The following is a 19,401-nucleotide window of genomic DNA, read 5'->3' as shown; positions in this document are numbered from 1 at the left end:
TGTGCATATCTGATATGGTCGTTCTTCTCCTCATTTGCGTATCTACTTTGGCCGTTCTCTTCTCTTCTACGTGTGATCCTTCATTTTTATTTAATTTTTGTCCTAATTATTTTGTAGTTGTGCTTTTGGGCCTTTAATTAAATTACCATGTTAGGAGGGTATAGTTAGTCATGACCATAACTAACTTGATTGTCCAATACTGATTTTTTTCTTTTATTTTTCTCCAAATTCACCAAAATTGTCTTTTATTTCCTACATGTCGGAAATAAACAATACGCACCGAAATTAGGCATAATCTAATCAAAATCAATCAAATATCGCATATGATATGAACATAAAACGCATGCGATTTCTAACTATCAATTATAAGATTATAATCAATATGTATTATTATATTGCACACATCAAGTTTAAATAAGTATAATAATATTGCATATACACTGAATTGTAATTAGATTCTTAGAATTGACAACATTCTCCACTCTACTTTTTCCCTTTCAAGTGAATTATGGGAACACCGTAAATTAATAAGGAATCAAGGGGATTTTTTTATTGGTAATTTTTCTATATTTCGATTTTATTTATTTATTTTGATCAAATATTTAGATAAGTATTACAAAATTATAAATATTGAATAATAGAAATAACACTCCATAATTATTATAATATATTTGCAACATATATGTTATGTAACACAAAATAGGTAACTGTTTACGGCACAATTTTATTTATATATGGTTTGTCTTCAATGATTATTTGAATGAGAATGAAATTCGACGAGTAAACAATTATATAGAGTACTTTATAATACACTATAAATAATTTATAAATTATAGTCAACCAACTATCTCATCATACATTATTAGTAACACATTAAGATGTATTTTGTTTGTGTGAGTTCTTAAATAATTCTCAATAATTTTTTTTATTATTATATATATGTATTTTCAATAAAATAAAATTTATTTAAAAATTTATACAATATTTGTAACGTGGATTGATTACTCCTTTGATTTTTAAAATTTTTACATCATCGCAACCAATGCATTGTCAACGGTTTCATTAATACACTTATATTAATAAAATGTGGGTATGAATTGCCTATCTCATTTATTATTAATAAATGGACAATTGACACTCCATGCATTGACAACACCATCCTAATTTTTCACATCAACGCACAACACACATTATATATATGCAAATAACACATATTAGTATTACACACAACACATACTATGTATGATAAAGGTATGTGGTTTTTTTCAATAATAACAAGTGTGTTGTATACAAGTATTGTTATGTGCTAAAATCAATTGTTGTGTATTGTATGAGACTATAATATGTGTTGTTAGTTCATGTGTTGTATTTGTATTATATTAACATATACAATGTGTTGTCTGTAGTAATACTGTATGATGTATGTAGTAATATTCTATGTTGGCGAGACTATAATATGTGTGTTTTGTTCATGTGTTGTATTTGTATTATATTAACATATACAATGTGTTGTTTGTAATAATATTATGTGTTGTCTAATAGCACACGATGTATTGTTCAGCACAATGCTGAATTTAAATTCAACACTGTAGTCGCCGCCACCATCATGATTACATACTTCTTATAATGTTACCGCATTGTCATAGGTTTCTATGACCCAATTTATAAATAATTTATTGTATAGTTGACCTGTCGCGCGGTTAATCAAATATTTCACCTATTCCGTTATCACAATTTAATGTAATACATAGAAAGGGATGTCTCAACAGGGATTGTGTGATTCACTCTTTCATGTTCTAATACAGTAAATAAAAGGGGGAGTTTTATCATTAAAGGGATGCCTGGCTCAAGGGATAATGCAGTTATGACACTTGTGTTTTATCATTAATTCAATAAAGTTAATTCTTATTAAAGTATCAATAAACTAGTTATAGTTATCAACAAGTTTTGATAACCAATTTTTTCTTACAATGTAGGTAATTAAGGTACGACCATTAACTACCCCTAATTAAGCAAATAAATCTAAGTATGCCCATAAGAATATTGCCTAACTGCATTTTAATTTAGAAAAACCCAATTCAAAACAATTACTATCTAAGAGGAGCAATTAAATTTGATTGTCTAACCCCGGGAAGGAACTATTCGACCCGGTTGTCATCTATTCAAGTGCGAATACAATTACGGATATCCTACCTGAATTGACTTTAGATTATCAGACTAATTCAAATATCGGTACCAAAATATTCAATCAATCTAACAATCACAAACGTTATTATCAGAATTAGACAGATATTGATAATAAGAAAAACTTTTATAAAGAAAATCAAGAATCTCCAAAACAAAAGAACCAAAATATTATCACCCCTCAAACCAGAAAAGTATCTACTCCATAATCAAATAACAAAGAACAAAAGAGAAAGTCATAGTGGGAGGGGGAAATCTTCTCTGTTGATTTGCTTCTGTGCGATCTATGAGTTTGTCAGTCTCATGCTCCTGTGTGTATCTGCTCCAGCCGTTCTCTTCTTCAAAACATCCCCTCTTCTTTTATTTAATTTTTACCCTAACTATTTTGTAGATGGACTTTTGGACCTTTAATTAATTTCTCATAACAAGAGGGTGTAGTTAGTAATGATCATGACTAACTAGGTTGTTCAAATCTGAATTTTTTTTCCTTTTTCTGCCAATTATGTCAAATTCGATATTTGCCCTCTGCACACAACAAATAAACAATTCACATATAAATTAGGTAGAATCCAATCAAAATTACTCAAATATCGCATATGATATGAATATAAAATGCATGCGATTTCTAACTATCATTAGTTGTATATTATCAACTTTTTTAGTAATAAATATATCTCATTACACCATATGCTAATAATATTAATTGAAATGTGACTAGAAATCATTGAAATTTAAAGGATAATATTTATTTGGTATACGTCTATGTACTTTTACATTGTCAATACATACTTCTATATATATTGTACATACTCCAATCTTAATAGTATATTTCAATTATTACTTTATAAACTTATTTTATATTATAATATGTCCCGTAAAATGTACATATACTTTTTTAAGATAGTTAGATGTCTACTTTTCCAATCTATACTAATGAAATATATAGATTGGTCGTGTAATATATATGTAATTCGAATAGGCTTGAGAAGTTATATAATATATATTTTATTACATTTAAGATTGTACTGGCCATGTAACAAGTTCTAAATCCTAAATATGATATATATATATATATATATGTAATATCTAAAAAATATCACTATAAGCCATAAAATTCTAAACTCTTAAGCAAAATTCAAAATCGAAAATGTGTGATAGATCTAAATAGATATATTTATTCAATGTAGGTTATGTATTTATGTTGGGCTAAGAGTAAACTTAGCACATAAATATTTTTTATCCATATCTTTGTTGTTTTTATTTCAATAAATTCTATTTTTATTGAATTATTTTTTATTCTAACAAATTTTAATTAATTATTAAAATATAATATTTAAAAAAATAAAAAATAAAAAATTATGAGAATACATAAATTAAAATCACTTGTCATATACATAATATATATATATATGATGTTTCCCTTCCTACTCACAGTACTATTTTTACTATTTTCATTCGTTCCACTCAAAAGTATTTATTTAATATTTTAGTAAAAATAATCATACATCAATACTAAAATACCCTTAACTTTTACCTAAATTATGTACCATTACACATACAATTACTTTATACATAAAATCAAACAGTAAAAATGTTAAAACCTCTTACACATTTCCACTAACCAATAAAATAATTAATGGGAGTGTGCAAGAGTTTTTGACATTTTTACTTTGACTTTATGTATATAGTAATTATGTGTAATAGTATGTTTGTAATATAAGTAAAGGTTAAGAGTATTTTGATATTAGTATATGATTATTTTTTTTAAAATAGGAAAAAAATACTTTGAAGTTGGACAAACGAAAATAATAAAAAATGTATTTTGAATTGGGGCGGAGGGAATACTATAATTTTTAATTTACTATAAAATTCCAAAATGATCTATTTGGAATGAGACGGAGAGAGTACTATTATTTCTTAATCTACTACAAAATTCCAAAAGAACCCATTTGGAGTGAGACCAAGTGACTATATGATATGATATATGATATAAATCATTATTGTCCTCTCCATATTTATTTCATCATATTGCCATTACACATTAAAATTGTTACACTAATAACATATATACATATATAACAAGACTAAAATAAATTGAAATATTGAATGCTAAAAATTATAAAATTAAAAATATTAATATATAAAAGTAGTATTTGCTTCATTTCAAAATAACATAAATAAAAAATATTAATATATAAAAGTAGTATTCCTTTCATTTCAAAATAACATAGATATTTGAGATGGGTATAAAAATTAAAGAGTAATAGTATTATATTGATAGTAAATATAAAAATGTTTTTAAAAAAATCATAATGCCTGTATTTATGTAATGAGAGTAATGTTCCGAGAAAGAGAGAGTATTACCTTACCGGTTATTCTTAGTGCATTTTCAATACAATGTCAATTTTGACGTTGCAACCCCATTTATGCCGCTGATGGTCTTCAATCGGGTGCCACTTGAAACATCATTTTTGATGTTTGTTACGGTGCAACAAACGCCATTAATGTGTGTTTGTTTTATATTATTTTTTTTAATTTTTTAAATTTTTAAAATTATAAATTTACTTTTAAATTTAATTTTTATTTTTTTTAAATTTTTAAAAAATTTATTTAAAATTATAAAAATAAAAAGTTGTTTAAAATAATAAAAAAATTAAATATTTGAAGAATAATAGTGAAAAATAGAGTTATAGTTGAAATAACAACTGCATATTTGAAAATAAAATTGAATAAACGAAATTGATGGTTACAAAACCGTACACCGTAAATGAGATGAAGGTACAACTTTCATAAAAATATAAAATGACCTGCTGAATTATCTGCCCTGTGTTGTGTTGTGTTCTTAAAATGACGAAGAATTTGAGGTTTTATGATGAAGAGGTTGGAAGAAGACTCGTTTCACTTGCTGCTCAGCTGATAGCCAAAGCCGATCGAACCTGCCAGCCACCGGCTCAATACTTTCTATACACAGACTGACAGACGCATCTGTCAGTTTTGCGTTGTTTGGCCGTTGCGACTCGACCACCTCCGCCGCCTTCTTGATCTCCTACGCGGGGGCGAATCGGAACTCTTCCTCTTGCTCTCGGTTGCTCCATTGAAGCCCTAAGACTCCACCGCCGAATCCTGCATTCTACTGTGCTGAGACATGTCTTTGTGTTTTCCATACCGATGATCCAATAGAGTACCGATCAGCGATTCAATTCTCTCCGCTTGTTCGTTACGTGGATTCTAATCTACCATGGCGGACAAACAAGTTGTTAAGCGTGCCAAGTACAAGTCTTCAGTCAAGGATCCCGGGGTCGCCGGCGTTCTCAAAATGGTATTAAACCCTAGCAATTTGCGTTATGTATAAAGACAGGCATTGGATTTTGGAAACCCCTTTGTGAATCCTTCCATGCTGTTTCATTAAGTTAAATGTTAAAGACACATTAGTGTATATTGGACTCTCAAATTGATACAAGATTCATAAGCAGGGACTTTGGATAATTTTTATGTTCTATGCACGAGATTGAAGGATGGATTTTTCAAATGTGATTTTCAGTGACTCGTTTTTTTTTTTTTTTTGTGTTGTTTTCTATCCAGAGGATGGAAAGATTTGTGTTTGTGCCAAATGATCCTACATCAGCCACAAAGCTAAATGTGGAGTTTAGGACGATAAAAGGTGCTGGTTTCTTCTAACTGACCGTTTCTCTGGACAAATCTGCTTAATGAGTTATTCAGTTGAAAGCAATGGCGGAGCCATCTATACATATTGAAAATGAAGGCATAATAATTCATCTATGTAATTCACATTTCATCTATATTGAGTGAAACAACCAACCTTTTTACTAATTATCAATGCAATTCAACGATGCCACTTATGTGTTAGCATTTCTATTGAATTAATAACTTACAGGTCATAAGTTTACAAAGGAGGGTTCAAGTAAGCAGGCTCTACTAAATCTTACCCAAGACCAGGTTTGTGGCCATTAGATTTAAGAACTCATTCTTTATGAAATCTCCAAGCATTCAAACAGAGACATTATTTATTGTTATTTGCAGGGGGAAAATTACATTTTTGAGTTTGATAGCTTTTCTGATCGAGATGCATGCCGGGAATATGTTGGTGAGTCTCAAGCATTAACATATATTTATCATCTTTCACGGTATACATATTAAGATTGTTTATTGGAAGATGTGGTTTGCTTGCTATGTTCTAGTTCGTTTTTCTGGAAAATTAAAGAACTTGATATAGTATTAGCTTGCAAACTACCATGTAGCTTTTAAATGTGTCCCTTCCTCTCCCAGCTTTGAACAAGCAGAATATATGATTTGTTTTGTTTCTGTTAGGAGTTCAATGTGGTTGGGTCATAAGATGTTATATCTTGCTCGAAAATTGATTTTTGTGGTTCGGAGTAGGTTAATTTGAATTTTATGCATCCACTTGTGTTAAATTATGAGTTTGCAAGACAGTACATATATCTGTTGTTTTTTTCCTGTTCACTGCTCATAAAAACATTCCGGCTGTGGGCTTAACAATTACCTCTATATATATTAATTTTCGAGCAGCCACTGCTATTGCACATCATTCTGAAGCTGGAAGGCTGGTCAATGAAAAATCTAATGTCCCTGTGAGCAATGAACAACTTAGTAGAGCAGAAACCGAACGAAGAATTAAGCTACTTCAGGAGAATAGGTAGATAGAATTTCTCGATTTGTGAAATCTCTTACTCTTGTATTAGAAAAACCATTTAACTCCTACAATATGATTTATATTTCATTCATTCGTGAAAAGAAACATAATCCTTGTCATTTTGGTTTGATATCCCTTCAATTTGAGAGCCGTGCTCTCCCATGTTCTTGTATAGCTCCCTCGATTGGACCAATAACCTAAAATTGAATGTTGATAGGGAAGATGATTCAATTTCAATATATATTAGTCTAATAGGAAATCTAAGATTGTTTCTTTGAACAAACCAATTTTATTCTAACTTTACTGGAAATGTGCTGCCATTATTATTTAAAAAATTTCATATTAATTGAACGGTAATGCTAAATTTTGGCAAACTTATTGGATGTGCTGCCAAATGAAACAAAATTTGCCCTAAACAAATAAATCAGTGTTTTCCGAAAAATCACAATTTTGGCATGCTAAGTGTTTTCAGTTATTTTCTCTGTGGAATAGGATATTTCATGTAGATCATCTCACGCAGAAGCTAAGATCCAATAATCACAAAGAATAGCAATAAAATTAGAAGAAAAGAACAAGTAATCCTTGGTGTTCTGTAACGTCTAGTGTACCTTAGGAAACTATACTTGTGACTTCCAATTAACAATAAGATGACACACCTCTTCCATGATATTATAATCTGCAATGATCAAATTCACTGAGATGATATAACAGCATGTTTTACATACATAAGGTAGTTGTCTCTATTGCTTAAGCCATTGCCTACTTTCTTGGTCATAAGCACATCCTTAACCCTATTTCCCTTGAAAGTATCAATTGAAAATCCAGATAAAATCATTTCTGTAACTTTAGAATTTAGAAATTTGCATGTTAAATTGTTCTTTGTGGAAGTCTGAGCTAGTGTAAATGGCAGTGAATTACAGGCACTTCACAAGCAACTTGTATTCGGAGGGATATTGACAGATGATGAATTCTGGGCTACAAGGAAGGTTAGCTAAAAGGAAATTTGAACAAGTTTTGTTCTCCTTTTTAACAAACAAGGAAGATGAGAATAAAACATGAAATGCAGTTTTATTCTCTCAACCATGGAGTTTACCCTTTACCCCAATCTTTGCTGACATAAGTAACTCTGTTGTTTTAACAAACATGTTCGATACTTTTTCTTATTTTCCTCAGTGTCTATTTGACAAAAAGGTGTTATCTAGTTTATTTCTACCATTTAACTTCTAGTAAAAAATTGATAATAATTTCAATCTTCTGTAAACGCAGAAATTGCTGGACCACAGTGATAGCCGAAAGCCAAAGCAGCGTTTGGCATTAAAAAATGAAATGTGGAGTGTTAAACCATTATCTGATGGTCAGGTACAAGATATCACTTTCTTAGGCACTTCTTTTCCTAGTCCAGAATAATGCTCATGTTCCAGTTGCACCCTTTTCTTTCTTTTATGTACTTGTGTTTGATTTTCTCAGACACAGCTCCAATTGTTAACATTGTAGAAGAATACATATAAGTTTAATGCATGCATATCTATGCCATGTTAATACATAGTATATTTGAAGAATATCGCGATTCTCATTGACGTAAAATTAAAAGTTACAATATACAAAAATTCCTAATATAATACAACTATCCAAAATACCTAAACTGCATTTCATACTATTATATGATTGTTGTGTTCTTTTGTAGTTTTTACCGCAGGTTTTTGCTATTCAAATTCTTTTTTTTTTTCTTAAAAAATATCAAATCAAACAATTACTTTTTTTTTTTTTTTAATATTATACTACAAATTTATTTAAATTCAAAACATTACATCAACCTCTGTTTATATCACATCAAACAACTATTTAAATTCAACTTTTTACTATTAAAAAATCTAAACCCAAAAACTACATCCCACAACAAACATACCCAATATATCTAACAATATTTTTTGATGCGATCTCTGTTTTACTTTACTCTGAACTTGTCACTTTTATCAATATGTATTATATAACCTCCGTGCTTGTTGAAGTATGCTAGAATCAACTTTTGAATACCTTTTGTTAATGACTTGATTAATTAGAAAAATAGATTACTCAACAATATGAGTAAGCAGCTGCCTTTGAGACATTTCGGGTGTGTTTGTTTGGGGGTTTGGATTTTGAGTTGGGATTTGAATAGTAAAAATTTTGAATTTGAATAGTTGTATGATGTGATATAAATAGGTGTTGATGTGATATTTTGAATGTAAAATTAATTTTTAGTTTAATATAAAAAATAAAAAATAGTTAGTTTGATTTGATATTTTGGGGGGAAAAAATGGAATGAATAGTGGATTTAAAATCCAATCCCCCAAACAAACACACCTTTCATGTTTTAAGACTATTCGTAAGCCAAAAGACATTGATACCTGTTCTATTACATTTATCTTTAGTTCACTACATAAAGTATTAAATACTCTCTCTGTCATCTAATTATGCGCTCAAATATTTGAGTACGGATTTTTATAAAAGTGGATCATAATTGTTACTTTTTGTCTTTAATAGTAAAAAAGTACAAAAAAGAGTAATGTATTTTTTGCTAAATATGGAAAAGAACATCTTCTAATGACAAAAAAAAAAAGGTGTATAGATTTGAATGACAGTGAGTGTAATAAGCCGTGAAACAAAGAAATGTGACATCAATATGAATTAAGAATGTAAACTTGGGAATTGTAAAACCCATGAATTTGATGTTGTTTATAACCCTTACACTACATAAAAAATCAGAAGTTTTCACAGAAACATGAGAAACTTGCACAATGGATATGATTCTCTGAAAAGATACACTATATAAATGTGTGCTTGTTTAAACATAAGACCTATGTGTTGATAGCGTTTTTGCATCTATTACTTCATGCTTAGCTTATGTGCTTTAATATTTTTTCTGCCATTTATCATATCAACAAGAATGTTGCATTGACATCTAGGGTTATTTTCTTTCAGTCCAACAGAGTGACGTTTAACTTGACACCAGAAATCATTCATCAGGTGCATTTTCTTTTGCCTTCCTGTTATATTGCTGCCCATTATGTGTGTGTGGAGCTGTAATCTAGATAGATTTCCTTGTAGCACAAGTACACAATTACATGGATTGTCTTAGACAGGAGTGGAAAAAGCAGTGCACAAATATCTAAAATTTTGTAGTTCTTAGAAAATAACATCATTTGATTTGGGAACCAAAACTTTCTCGTGTCCACTCACATGTTTTGAATGAAGTGAACTAATTATAGTCATTTTTCTTTGGGGTCTCCTGACACCTTGTCCTTCAAAGAATTCTATGATTAAAATCATTCATTTGCCATCATGCTTCTCTCTGTTTTTTATTTATTTATCTATTTTTATTGTTTACCACATCTGGTGGTTATATATATATATATCACTGGTCCCTAATTAATTTTTGGTTCTGTTAATAAGGCAATAACCTTTTGATTGAGTTTTAGAAGAAAAATTAAAACAATATCACATTTAGTAGATGTAGTATACAAAGGGTGGTTGTCCTTTATTCTATTATACTTACTATTATAGTCTTTTCAATGGATTCCTTGAATATGTTTTTTGCAGATATTTGCTGAGAAACCTGCTGTACGCCAGGCTTATTTAAATTTTGTCCCAAACAAGGTATGAACAATGATAGAGCTTTATACGCAATCCATGCTCATATTTACTAAACTTCACCTTCAGGTTGCATGCCTTTCTGTTCTTCCTAGTTCCAAACATTTTTTGGTAGTTGTGATTAGTTTTTAAATATTCAGGCTTCCGTGAGAACTGAAACTTCAGTGTCACTTCTCTATCTTTGATCACTGTATATATTTTCTCATGCTTCTTTGTAAGTTGAAAATTGAGTCTAAAGAATATGAATTTTTACTGGCAAACAAAATTAGTTTAGCTTCATTGAAGGGCTACTCCTGTTCAAATGAACAGTGTCTTGGTAAAAGTATATAGTATCTTTTCTGGATCTTGAAGCCTTAGCCATCATCCCACCATAGTGCTGTACCTGTAAAAAGTGCCATGGTACGAAATGCTAGTAAAAAATATTTATTGTATTTCAGATGACAGAAAAAGAGTTCTGGACCAAGTATTCAAGAGCTGAATATCTTCACAGCACAAAAAACGTAGTTGCTGCAGCAGCCGAAGCTGCTGAAGATGAAGAGCTTGCTGTTTTTCTGAAGCAAGATGATATGCTTGCAAATGAGGCTAGGAGAAAGGTAATCTGATTCCAACTTTCTATGTTGTCCTTGTTTGACAATTGTAAATTCAATGTTCATTAGCTGTTGTTATTTTGATTTCACAAGTTAATACTTCCTTCAGATCAGGCAGGTTGATCCAACTGTAGACATGAAAGCTGATGAAGGTGATGATTACACTCATCTACCGGTACTTTATACTGCTCACCTTTATTGTGTAAGCTTATTGTTAGAAATGTTTCTGAATGGTTTTTCTAGTAGAATATATATTGTCTCACTCTCCCTCCCTCCCTCCTGTCTCTCTGTCTCTCTCTCTTCTCACTCTTTTTTTTTTTTCTTTTTTCCTTTTTCTATTTATTTATTTTTTATCTCTGATGTGCCAACTGATTGAAACTGCTCAAGTTTGTCTCCAGACATTACCCTTGTTAATGAAATGTTAACATTTCCTGTTGCGTTTCTTGAGAACTGTTTTTTGTGTTGATGTAAATTGCCAAAGATTGCTTACACGTTATCATGACAGCTTTCATTCTGGTTTTCAGTTTTCAGTCCTTCATACAATGTAATTTGCACAATCTTCTCTCTTCACTGAGCACACTTGCAATAATGTAGGATCATGGCTTGCTTGGTGATGAAACCAAGGATGTATTGGAATCACAATATAAGCCATATCGTAGATCCTTTGCACAAGATCTGAATCAACATGCTTCTGTTGTTCTTCAGGGAAGGCTTGTAGGTAGGTTAGTGAATGCACTATTTAATATCAGTTTTAATTGTAAATTATACTATTGGTCTGCTTAATAAATGTAATTGCTATGACTACAGTCATTCAAGCCAATTTGTATCATGGCATTCTGAAACTAATTAGAAAATAGATTGACCAAAATATGTAAATCGTGAGCAGTAAATATTTCTATAAAACCTTAATTTTCTATTTTTGTCTTCGAGAAAAGATGAGCTAGGAGATACAAGGTCTGTTGCGGAGGCCCTTGCGAGGACAAAACAAGGTTGGAAGTGTTCTTTTAACTTTCAAACACTTCCTATTTACTATTCAAATTCACAATATGAAAGCTTAATGATACGAATTGTATATTGCAGCTGAGTTATCTGATGAGATATCCAATCGGAATTTAGAAAAAGAGCTATCGGACAAGATTTGTAGAATGGCTGAGATTGAAGATCTGCAAGGGCCACGTGATACTGCAGTTGCTCCTCTCAGCATCAAGGTTTGGCTGTCAATAACTTTTACGAACTCCAATCTCAGATTGCTGTGTATTTTTGACACGCCTTCCTTCTTATAACAGGATCCACGGGATTATTTTGACTCTCAACATGCTAATGCACTAAAAGCACTGGGAGATGCAGGTACAGGTACAAAACCATTAAAATCCAGCGTGAGCTCTTCTAAAGCTTATGGTTCCTTAAGGGATCTAGTCTCAGAAATCAGAGGTACTGGATTGAGTGACCCAATAATGAGTCACGATGTTGCTCTTAAGGTATGCAATGTACCTTTGCATGTCTAAACTGTTGATTGTGGTCTAGTGGAATCAGTAAATTTTATATAAATTACATCATAAATCAAATATTAATTAAATAAATTAGTCCAACTCAACTTCAAACTCAATAATCAACCGGTAACCAAATTCTTGGTGTACTTACGGATAGGTCCTTAGTGGGTTGACCCAAAATATCTCCAGCACCAGGTTTCATCTCGGAATCAATCCAAATGAGAGTGTCTTGAACAGGTTGCCTAAAGTCACTAAAGAGGAGCTTTTACATGTGAGTTTATGCTAATAATAGAACCTCTCCACATAGCATTGTGTTTCAGTTCAAGAAAACTTGTTGCTCCATAATGTACTAACTGATGAAATGCCATATCTGTTGCAGCACTGGACTTCTATCCAAGAATTGCTCAAACATTTTTGGTCATCATATCCTATTACAACCAAGTACCTCTATACCAAGGTAGTTATCTACATCATGATTACATTGATCCACACATTGAACAATTATGTTGTAATCCTTCACACCATGTGCTATCTACCATATTGGTATAATATTATAGGATTCCTGTTATCTACATGATGAACAGTTATGTTGTAATCCTTCACACCATGTGCGATCTACCATATTGGTATAATATTGTAGGATTCCTTGTAGTAATCTGGCCACAGATCATTGCATTGCATCTCGCCTCTATACTAGCAATTAGAAACCCATTTTCACTTCTTAGCTTCTAAAAATGATCATTATGCAATGCTACTATGAAGCCAAGTTCCTACCACTATCCGGGCACAAGAATGCTTCGTAGGATGAAATGGATTAAGCTATAGCTCATCAATAAAGTGAGCCTGGATGTTTCTATTCTCCACTAACCATTTCTGTTAATTAGTAATGTTTAGCAGAAACTTGGTTTTCACTCTTACCATAAACACACTGGATCCGAGTTACAGTTTTATATCACCAGCCACAGTTTTGGGGATATTATCTTCTTTGTTATCTTCGTCCACACCTAAATATTCTCAATATTGTGCTCATTCGATCACATGGGCCACAGGTAACCAGATTGAAAGATGCAATGTCCCAAGTTTATCCCAAGTTGCAGGTACTTACTCCAATCCAACATCTGCCATACAATGCTAATAATGATGCAACCAGGATATGGATATGCATTTATCATCTCATTTTTTCATACTCTTGTTTCAGGAGATCAAGGAATCTGTGCAGTCCGATTTCAGACATCAAGTCTCACTTCTAGTTCACCCGATGCTTCAGGTTACACTAAACTTTGATTTGTTCATTATTCATACCCGCCAATGCTCCCTTTATTATGTTGCATGGCGTCGCATGCTTCTCTTCTCGATCAATAAGATAACAACTGTATCCTGTAGGCGCTGGACGCCGCGTTTGCACACTATGAAGCGGATGCACAGAGGAGATCTTCCAAGAGTGGGGAAAGGCCAAACGGCTTCACCTGATAGAGTTTCTTTATAATCAACGTACGTATCACTTCTCCTGTTCTGTTCAAGTGTACATTTTATCACAAAATTTTGGTATTTTATTGGAAGAGTATCATTATTTACATTTACATGTGCTTGTTTTGGTTTGTTTTGCTGTGCTAGATTTCCATGTGTATCATCGAGTCAAGCTTCTCACTAATTTTGTGCCGTTCATGCAATTCTAGTATTGTTCTTGATCGCAATCTATATTGCATGACATTATTATTATTATTTTTATTATTGAAGTCTGTCAACTTGCAATAATTTATCATATAGAAATAATATTTTTTTCAAACAATCCTAAAATAATAATGAGAAAAAAGGGATAAAATTAGGATATGTATTATGGGCTATTTGGTATAGAGAATTAATTTAGAGATAAATAAGTAGAGAATGAATTACAGAGATAAATGAGATTAGAAAATGAAAATTAAATCACTAAATTCTGTTTGGTAAAATAGAAACTGAGAAATGTAAAAAATATATATATGCACAGAGAGACATGAAGTGTAAATCAGGTAAAATGACCGTTGAAGGAGTGAGATATTTTTGGCGATTTCTTTTATAAAAAAATAAATTAGATATGATATTATATAGGACTAGATTTAAGAGTATTTTCTTTCTAAAACATAAAAATTAAACTCTCAAATAATAAATTAGATGGGATAATTTATAAGATTAAAATAATATAATATTAAATAGTTATAAATATTAAAAGTAGAAAATAATAAATAAATATATTGTATCATTATTTATTTTCCTATGTTGAGCTAAAAAAAAAATGTGAGAGGAAAATGCTAATATGATTCGGTAAAGGCCTAGACAAGAAGACTCGATCAAGTCCAGAGGAATTGGTGTCGGCCCATGAAGAATTTTAAGGTGCACTCTATAGCAAAAACTTCACACATAGCGGAATTGATGAAAAAAAATTGTAGCTGCAAAAGTTATGATACTTGTTAAGGAAATGGAGGTCTATATTTAGGGTGTGTTTGTTCGAGGGATTTTGTGGGATTTTTAATATTCCCACAAAATTTTTTCTTAAAAAACATCAAATCAAATATTTATTTTTTATTTTTTATATTATACTAAAAATAAATTTTACATTCAAAACATCACATCAATTTTTATTTATATCACATCATACAACTATTCAAATTCAAAATTTTTACTATTCAAATCTCAACCCAAAATTCAAACCCTCAAACAAACACACCCTAAATAAACCTGGAAGTTTTGGTTATTATAAATTTAAGATCAAGCACGTAAGGAGCTTAGTAGTGGGAGGCTTTCTTAAGATAAGCTATTCGAGGGGCATGGCGGTTACGGTGGTTAGAAATACATAAAATGAAGCTGAATAATAAAAAGAGGTTATATAAAGTCTAATAAGTATTGACTAAAGAGTTCCAGTTATTGAACAAGCATGGAGATTATGTAGGTTATATCGGTTTAAATAATCTTTAATAATGACGGAAATGATAAGCATTCAAGAGGAAGAGAAGTCTCAAACCTTAGTGAAGCTATAAAATACGAAAACCAGAGATGAGAAAAAAGTCCTAAACTCCAACAACACAACCCATTTTCCAATTTTACCAATTTTTTGTCTTTATTTTGTTGTCTTTTATTTTTCTTGTTATTTTATTTTCCGTAAGTTTATTCATCCAGCTTTCTTTCAATTTCACAGTACTTTCCCGCATTTGTTTTCAAGTTTTAATGAAAATTTTATTTTAAAAGTCATTTTATAATTTATTTTATTCGGTGGATTTTCCACTAAACCTCTTTTCCGTGGACACAATTTTTTTCTAGGGGCTTTCTAGAATGCCGTAGGGAACCCTTTATCTATTTTTTTTGACAAACTTTCCTACGCTGCTGCGAAATTAAAATAGCTAAATTTCCGGATACAATAAATTGACACTCAGTGGGACCACGATTGTTATGTCTCATTTGTAAATGCAACTGTGTAGCCGACAACTACCATATATCATGTTGCCAAGAAACAACACTACTGACATTGGGAGTCAGGAGAATTCACCACATAACAATGATCCCCACACTGGTGACACATTAACTCACAACGGAAATAAAGAGCAGTCGCCGGCCTTGTCCGTGTCCGCCAGTCTCATCCGAGAACAAAGCATGGAGGAGGTACAATCATATTTGTATGATTAAGCCCTATTACAATCCAAATATGTAGTGGACTTAAGGTATTTATGACCATCAAATGGGAAATTGTCTAACTTTCCGCAACGTTGTGCAGTGAACTATCAAAGAAAGACGACATAAATTAGCGGATAAGCCATATATAAAGGTGGACAGTGACTCATTTTCAGCCCTGGTCAACGTAATTGGTGTGTGCCCGAACCAACCTTGTCCAATGTGCAAAAAAATAAATATATGAAAGCCGTGCAGAGGAGAAACTTGTTCGAAAGGTTGGGGTGGAATGTTGGACCACCGGGACGAGTTTCCGCACTACCAAGGAGGATTTTTGTGTGGGACATACTTTCACCACACAGTACAGTAGCGGAAGTGAGTTTTTACAAGAACGAAGGAGTTTGGAAGGTTACGTCAGTAGATCAGGTGGTAATTATTCCACAGTCCACACGATGTCTAGAGCAGCCTCCGGCGGATGGAAGATGGGTGGTAAACCAGAAGAAAAATCAACAGAAACCCATAATCAGGACGTAGAAGTGATGTAGAAGTGGCGAATGTAGCACCAACATCGGACGGAGCCAGAAGCCATGCAACAGATGGAAGGTAGCAAAAGGGCAGTATCTACGGTTCCTGGTGGATACCACAATATGCCAAAGAAAAGATCACAGCCTCGCCTGAGGATGAGGTAGGAATGGCGCCCCAAGCCTATTCCAACGAGAGACGTCATTCCTGTTGGACCTAGCTGAAAAACACCAAAATAGTCATCTGACAACAAGATGTCTGAGGATCAGTCAGACGACCCGTTAAGAGATACACTCATGGAAGAGGGCAACGAGTCTGAGGCCAGCTTCATAGTCATACTGACCAATGAAGATATGAAGAAGCCATGAAATACCACAAAGACTTTGCTATCAACATGATTAGAGTATTTCCAAAGGCGTTCAGTGCACTATTTCTGCAGCTAGAATTTTTGCAGAAAGACGTGATAGTAGACGGTGCAAGGCTGATTTTGTGGGCTAATGATTCGGACAGCCCAACGGGAATTAAGCACCAGGACATGGTGTTCAAGAAATCTACTGAGGAAGAAACTCGACACTTGAAGCCATTTTTCCTCACCATCGCCCTGGATGGGTGGACAGTAACCAAGGTATTGATGGATGGCGGATCTTCTGTCAATATCATGACGTTAGGTTCTCTGAAAAAGATTGAGAGGGCCAAGAACGAGCTGATTCTACTAACCATGAGGATGACAGATTTAATGGGCAATGCCCATAAGGCTGCTGAAGTTGTTGTGGCGGATGTGACCATTGGAAGCAGAATGACTCAATGACATTCTTTGTGATTGAAGAAAAGCCAACTTACTCTGACATCCTAGGTCATGATTGGATACACATGGCACAATGCGTTCCCTTTACCCTCTATCAGAAAGTGATATTTTGGAATGGAGACAATGTGAAAAAGTGGAAGCAGAAACATATCCCCTTATGAAGGTGCACACTTTGGAAGCAATCTTCTATCTCCGAATGTGTACCATTTGTTCATGATGGTACAAGATTTCAAAAATTGGGAAGAATACAATCTCACCACCTAAGGATTCGAAATCCTCACGAAGGCTGATCAACGGCCAGATTTCATAGAAGAATGTGATGGTTGATGATCTTGAGTTCGTTAGTAAGTGGGAGGATTGACTGCGGAAGCTGTCTTATCAAGAAAAAGAACAAACGGCGGAATCCATTGAGGGTCAAGCAGTATCTAATGACGTTCCGCCTGCTAGTAGCAATCGTGATAACGAAAAATTGAATCCAGCCATCTGGAGGACGATTCCACCATTCAAAGCTCAAGATTCATCGGAAGTTGGGAAGTGAAGTAGAGCCTCAGATGAAGAAGATCAATACTTTACTATCCTAAGAGCATAAGGAAAAGTTGATTACAAATATTTGAGAGTTCCGAGATTGCTTCGCTTGGATGTATCACAAGATGCCCAGTTGGCTCGAAGTTTGGTGAAACATCGATTACCTACCAAGCTTACTTACCGCCCTCACAAGCAGCCTCCAAGACGATTCAATCAAGATTTGCTTCTAAAAATTAAAGAGGGGTGAAGAAACTCCTAAAGGTTAATTTCATCCGAACTTGTAGGTATCCGAAATGGATTTCAAATATTATACTGATCTTAAAAAAAAATAGGAAGTTGGGGTGTGCATAGATTTTAGGAACCTAAATATAGGAGCCCCTAAAGATGAAAGTTTAATGCCAATAGCAGATATGTTGATCGATGTCATGGATAGGTACCAAATTTACTTTTATGGATGAATATTCCGGCTATAACAAAATTTATATTGCTGAAGAGGATACCTACAAGAAAACTTTCCATTGTCCAAAAGCCATTGACATTGTTTAATGGATTGTGATGTCTTTTGGGCTCAAGAATACCAGAGCAACTTACTAGCATACCATGAATGATATTTTGCATGAGTTGATTGGGATTTCCATGGAGGTGTACATTGATTTGAGGATGGATGACCTTTCTAAGAAGTCTCCCAAAGTGCGTGTGAATGAAAACAAAAACGAATTGAAGGACTTATGTTGATCTGTGGAGCCAATCTAAATCCCGACACGCCTGGTCAGTGTGGCTTGCAAGCCATGGTGTTATACTTAGTATGACAACCGACCTGCAATAGTCCACAGTTGTTGACCTGACTGTTGATGGACCTAGAAATTGATGAATCCTTATAGTGTAACATGAACTTTGCATTCTAAAATGGGAGAGGATGTAATACCCCAAAAATTGGGCTGGTGCTAGGCCAACTCCCGTATTTGGATGAACCAATGAACCAATGTTAGGCCATCCAAGAGTATGATTAAGTTGATTGAATAGGTGTATAAACAATGTAAACGCTAAGTCATAAGGCTAGAGAAGAAAACATATAATAAAAAAGAGAAAATAGTTCATACTAAGAGCAAAAACCCTCCAAGGAATCTAAGTTAGCCCTAGACAACCTATAACATCGACTGACCACCCAAAAGAAATGAAAGCCAAAACAAAAACTAAGAGGTAGGCCCCCTTGAGGGAATTACGTAGCAACATAGGAGCCTAACAAGGTGTTAATATAGTTGAGTTACCTAAGGAAAACCCAAGATAGCTACTTTGAAGTAGATAAAATATCTGAAGTTAGCTTGGATATCATGCGACCAATTGGGA

The 19,401-nt window shown here is 32.9% G+C and overlaps 1 protein-coding gene across 3 annotated transcripts; it reads left to right on the top strand.

The window, feature by feature from the left end:
- The first annotated feature begins 5,006 nt into the window (after positions 1 to 5,006).
- Positions 5,007 to 14,272, top strand: LOC127239441 (general transcription and DNA repair factor IIH subunit TFB1-1-like). Of its 3 annotated transcripts, none has more exons than XM_051257595.1 (20): positions 5,007 to 5,503; positions 5,767 to 5,845; positions 6,080 to 6,141; positions 6,226 to 6,289; positions 6,733 to 6,859; positions 7,767 to 7,842; positions 8,123 to 8,215; positions 9,818 to 9,862; positions 10,436 to 10,492; positions 10,924 to 11,079; positions 11,192 to 11,248; positions 11,668 to 11,791; positions 12,009 to 12,062; positions 12,154 to 12,281; positions 12,360 to 12,551; positions 12,721 to 12,834; positions 12,943 to 13,020; positions 13,613 to 13,660; positions 13,762 to 13,830; positions 13,947 to 14,272. In XM_051257595.1, exons 1-20 carry the CDS (start codon positions 5,423 to 5,425, stop codon positions 14,031 to 14,033), a joined length of 1,791 nt encoding a protein of 596 aa, XP_051113552.1. In that variant the 5' UTR covers positions 5,007 to 5,422; the 3' UTR covers positions 14,034 to 14,272. The 3 variants fall into 3 exon arrangements, with proteins under 3 accessions (XP_051113552.1, XP_051113550.1, XP_051113553.1); XM_051257593.1 differs by having other exon boundaries at positions 11,183 to 11,248; XM_051257596.1 differs by lacking the exon at positions 5,007 to 5,503 and having other exon boundaries at positions 5,843 to 5,965; positions 11,183 to 11,248.
- The last annotated feature ends 5,129 nt before the right edge of the window (positions 14,273 to 19,401 follow it).

Source organism: Andrographis paniculata, unplaced genomic scaffold (genome assembly GCF_009805555.1).
Source record: "Andrographis paniculata isolate CXL003 unplaced genomic scaffold, ASM980555v1 Contig77END, whole genome shotgun sequence".
Lineage (NCBI taxonomy): Eukaryota > Viridiplantae > Streptophyta > Magnoliopsida > Lamiales > Acanthaceae > Andrographis > Andrographis paniculata.
The sequence above is the reverse complement of the archived record's forward strand: the minus strand, read 5'-3'. Positions and strand labels throughout refer to the sequence as shown.

Coding starts and splice junctions, on each gene's coding strand:
- LOC127239441 (XM_051257593.1), top strand. CDS start 5,423: ATGGCGGACAAACAAGTTGTTAAGCGTGCCAAGTACAAGTCTTCAGTC. Junction 5,504..5,766: donor TCGCCGGCGTTCTCAAAATG/GTATTAAACCCT, acceptor TTTTCTATCCAG/AGGATGGAAAGATTTGTGTT. Junction 13,831..13,946: donor TAGTTCACCCGATGCTTCAG/GTTACACTAAAC, acceptor TGTATCCTGTAG/GCGCTGGACGCCGCGTTTGC.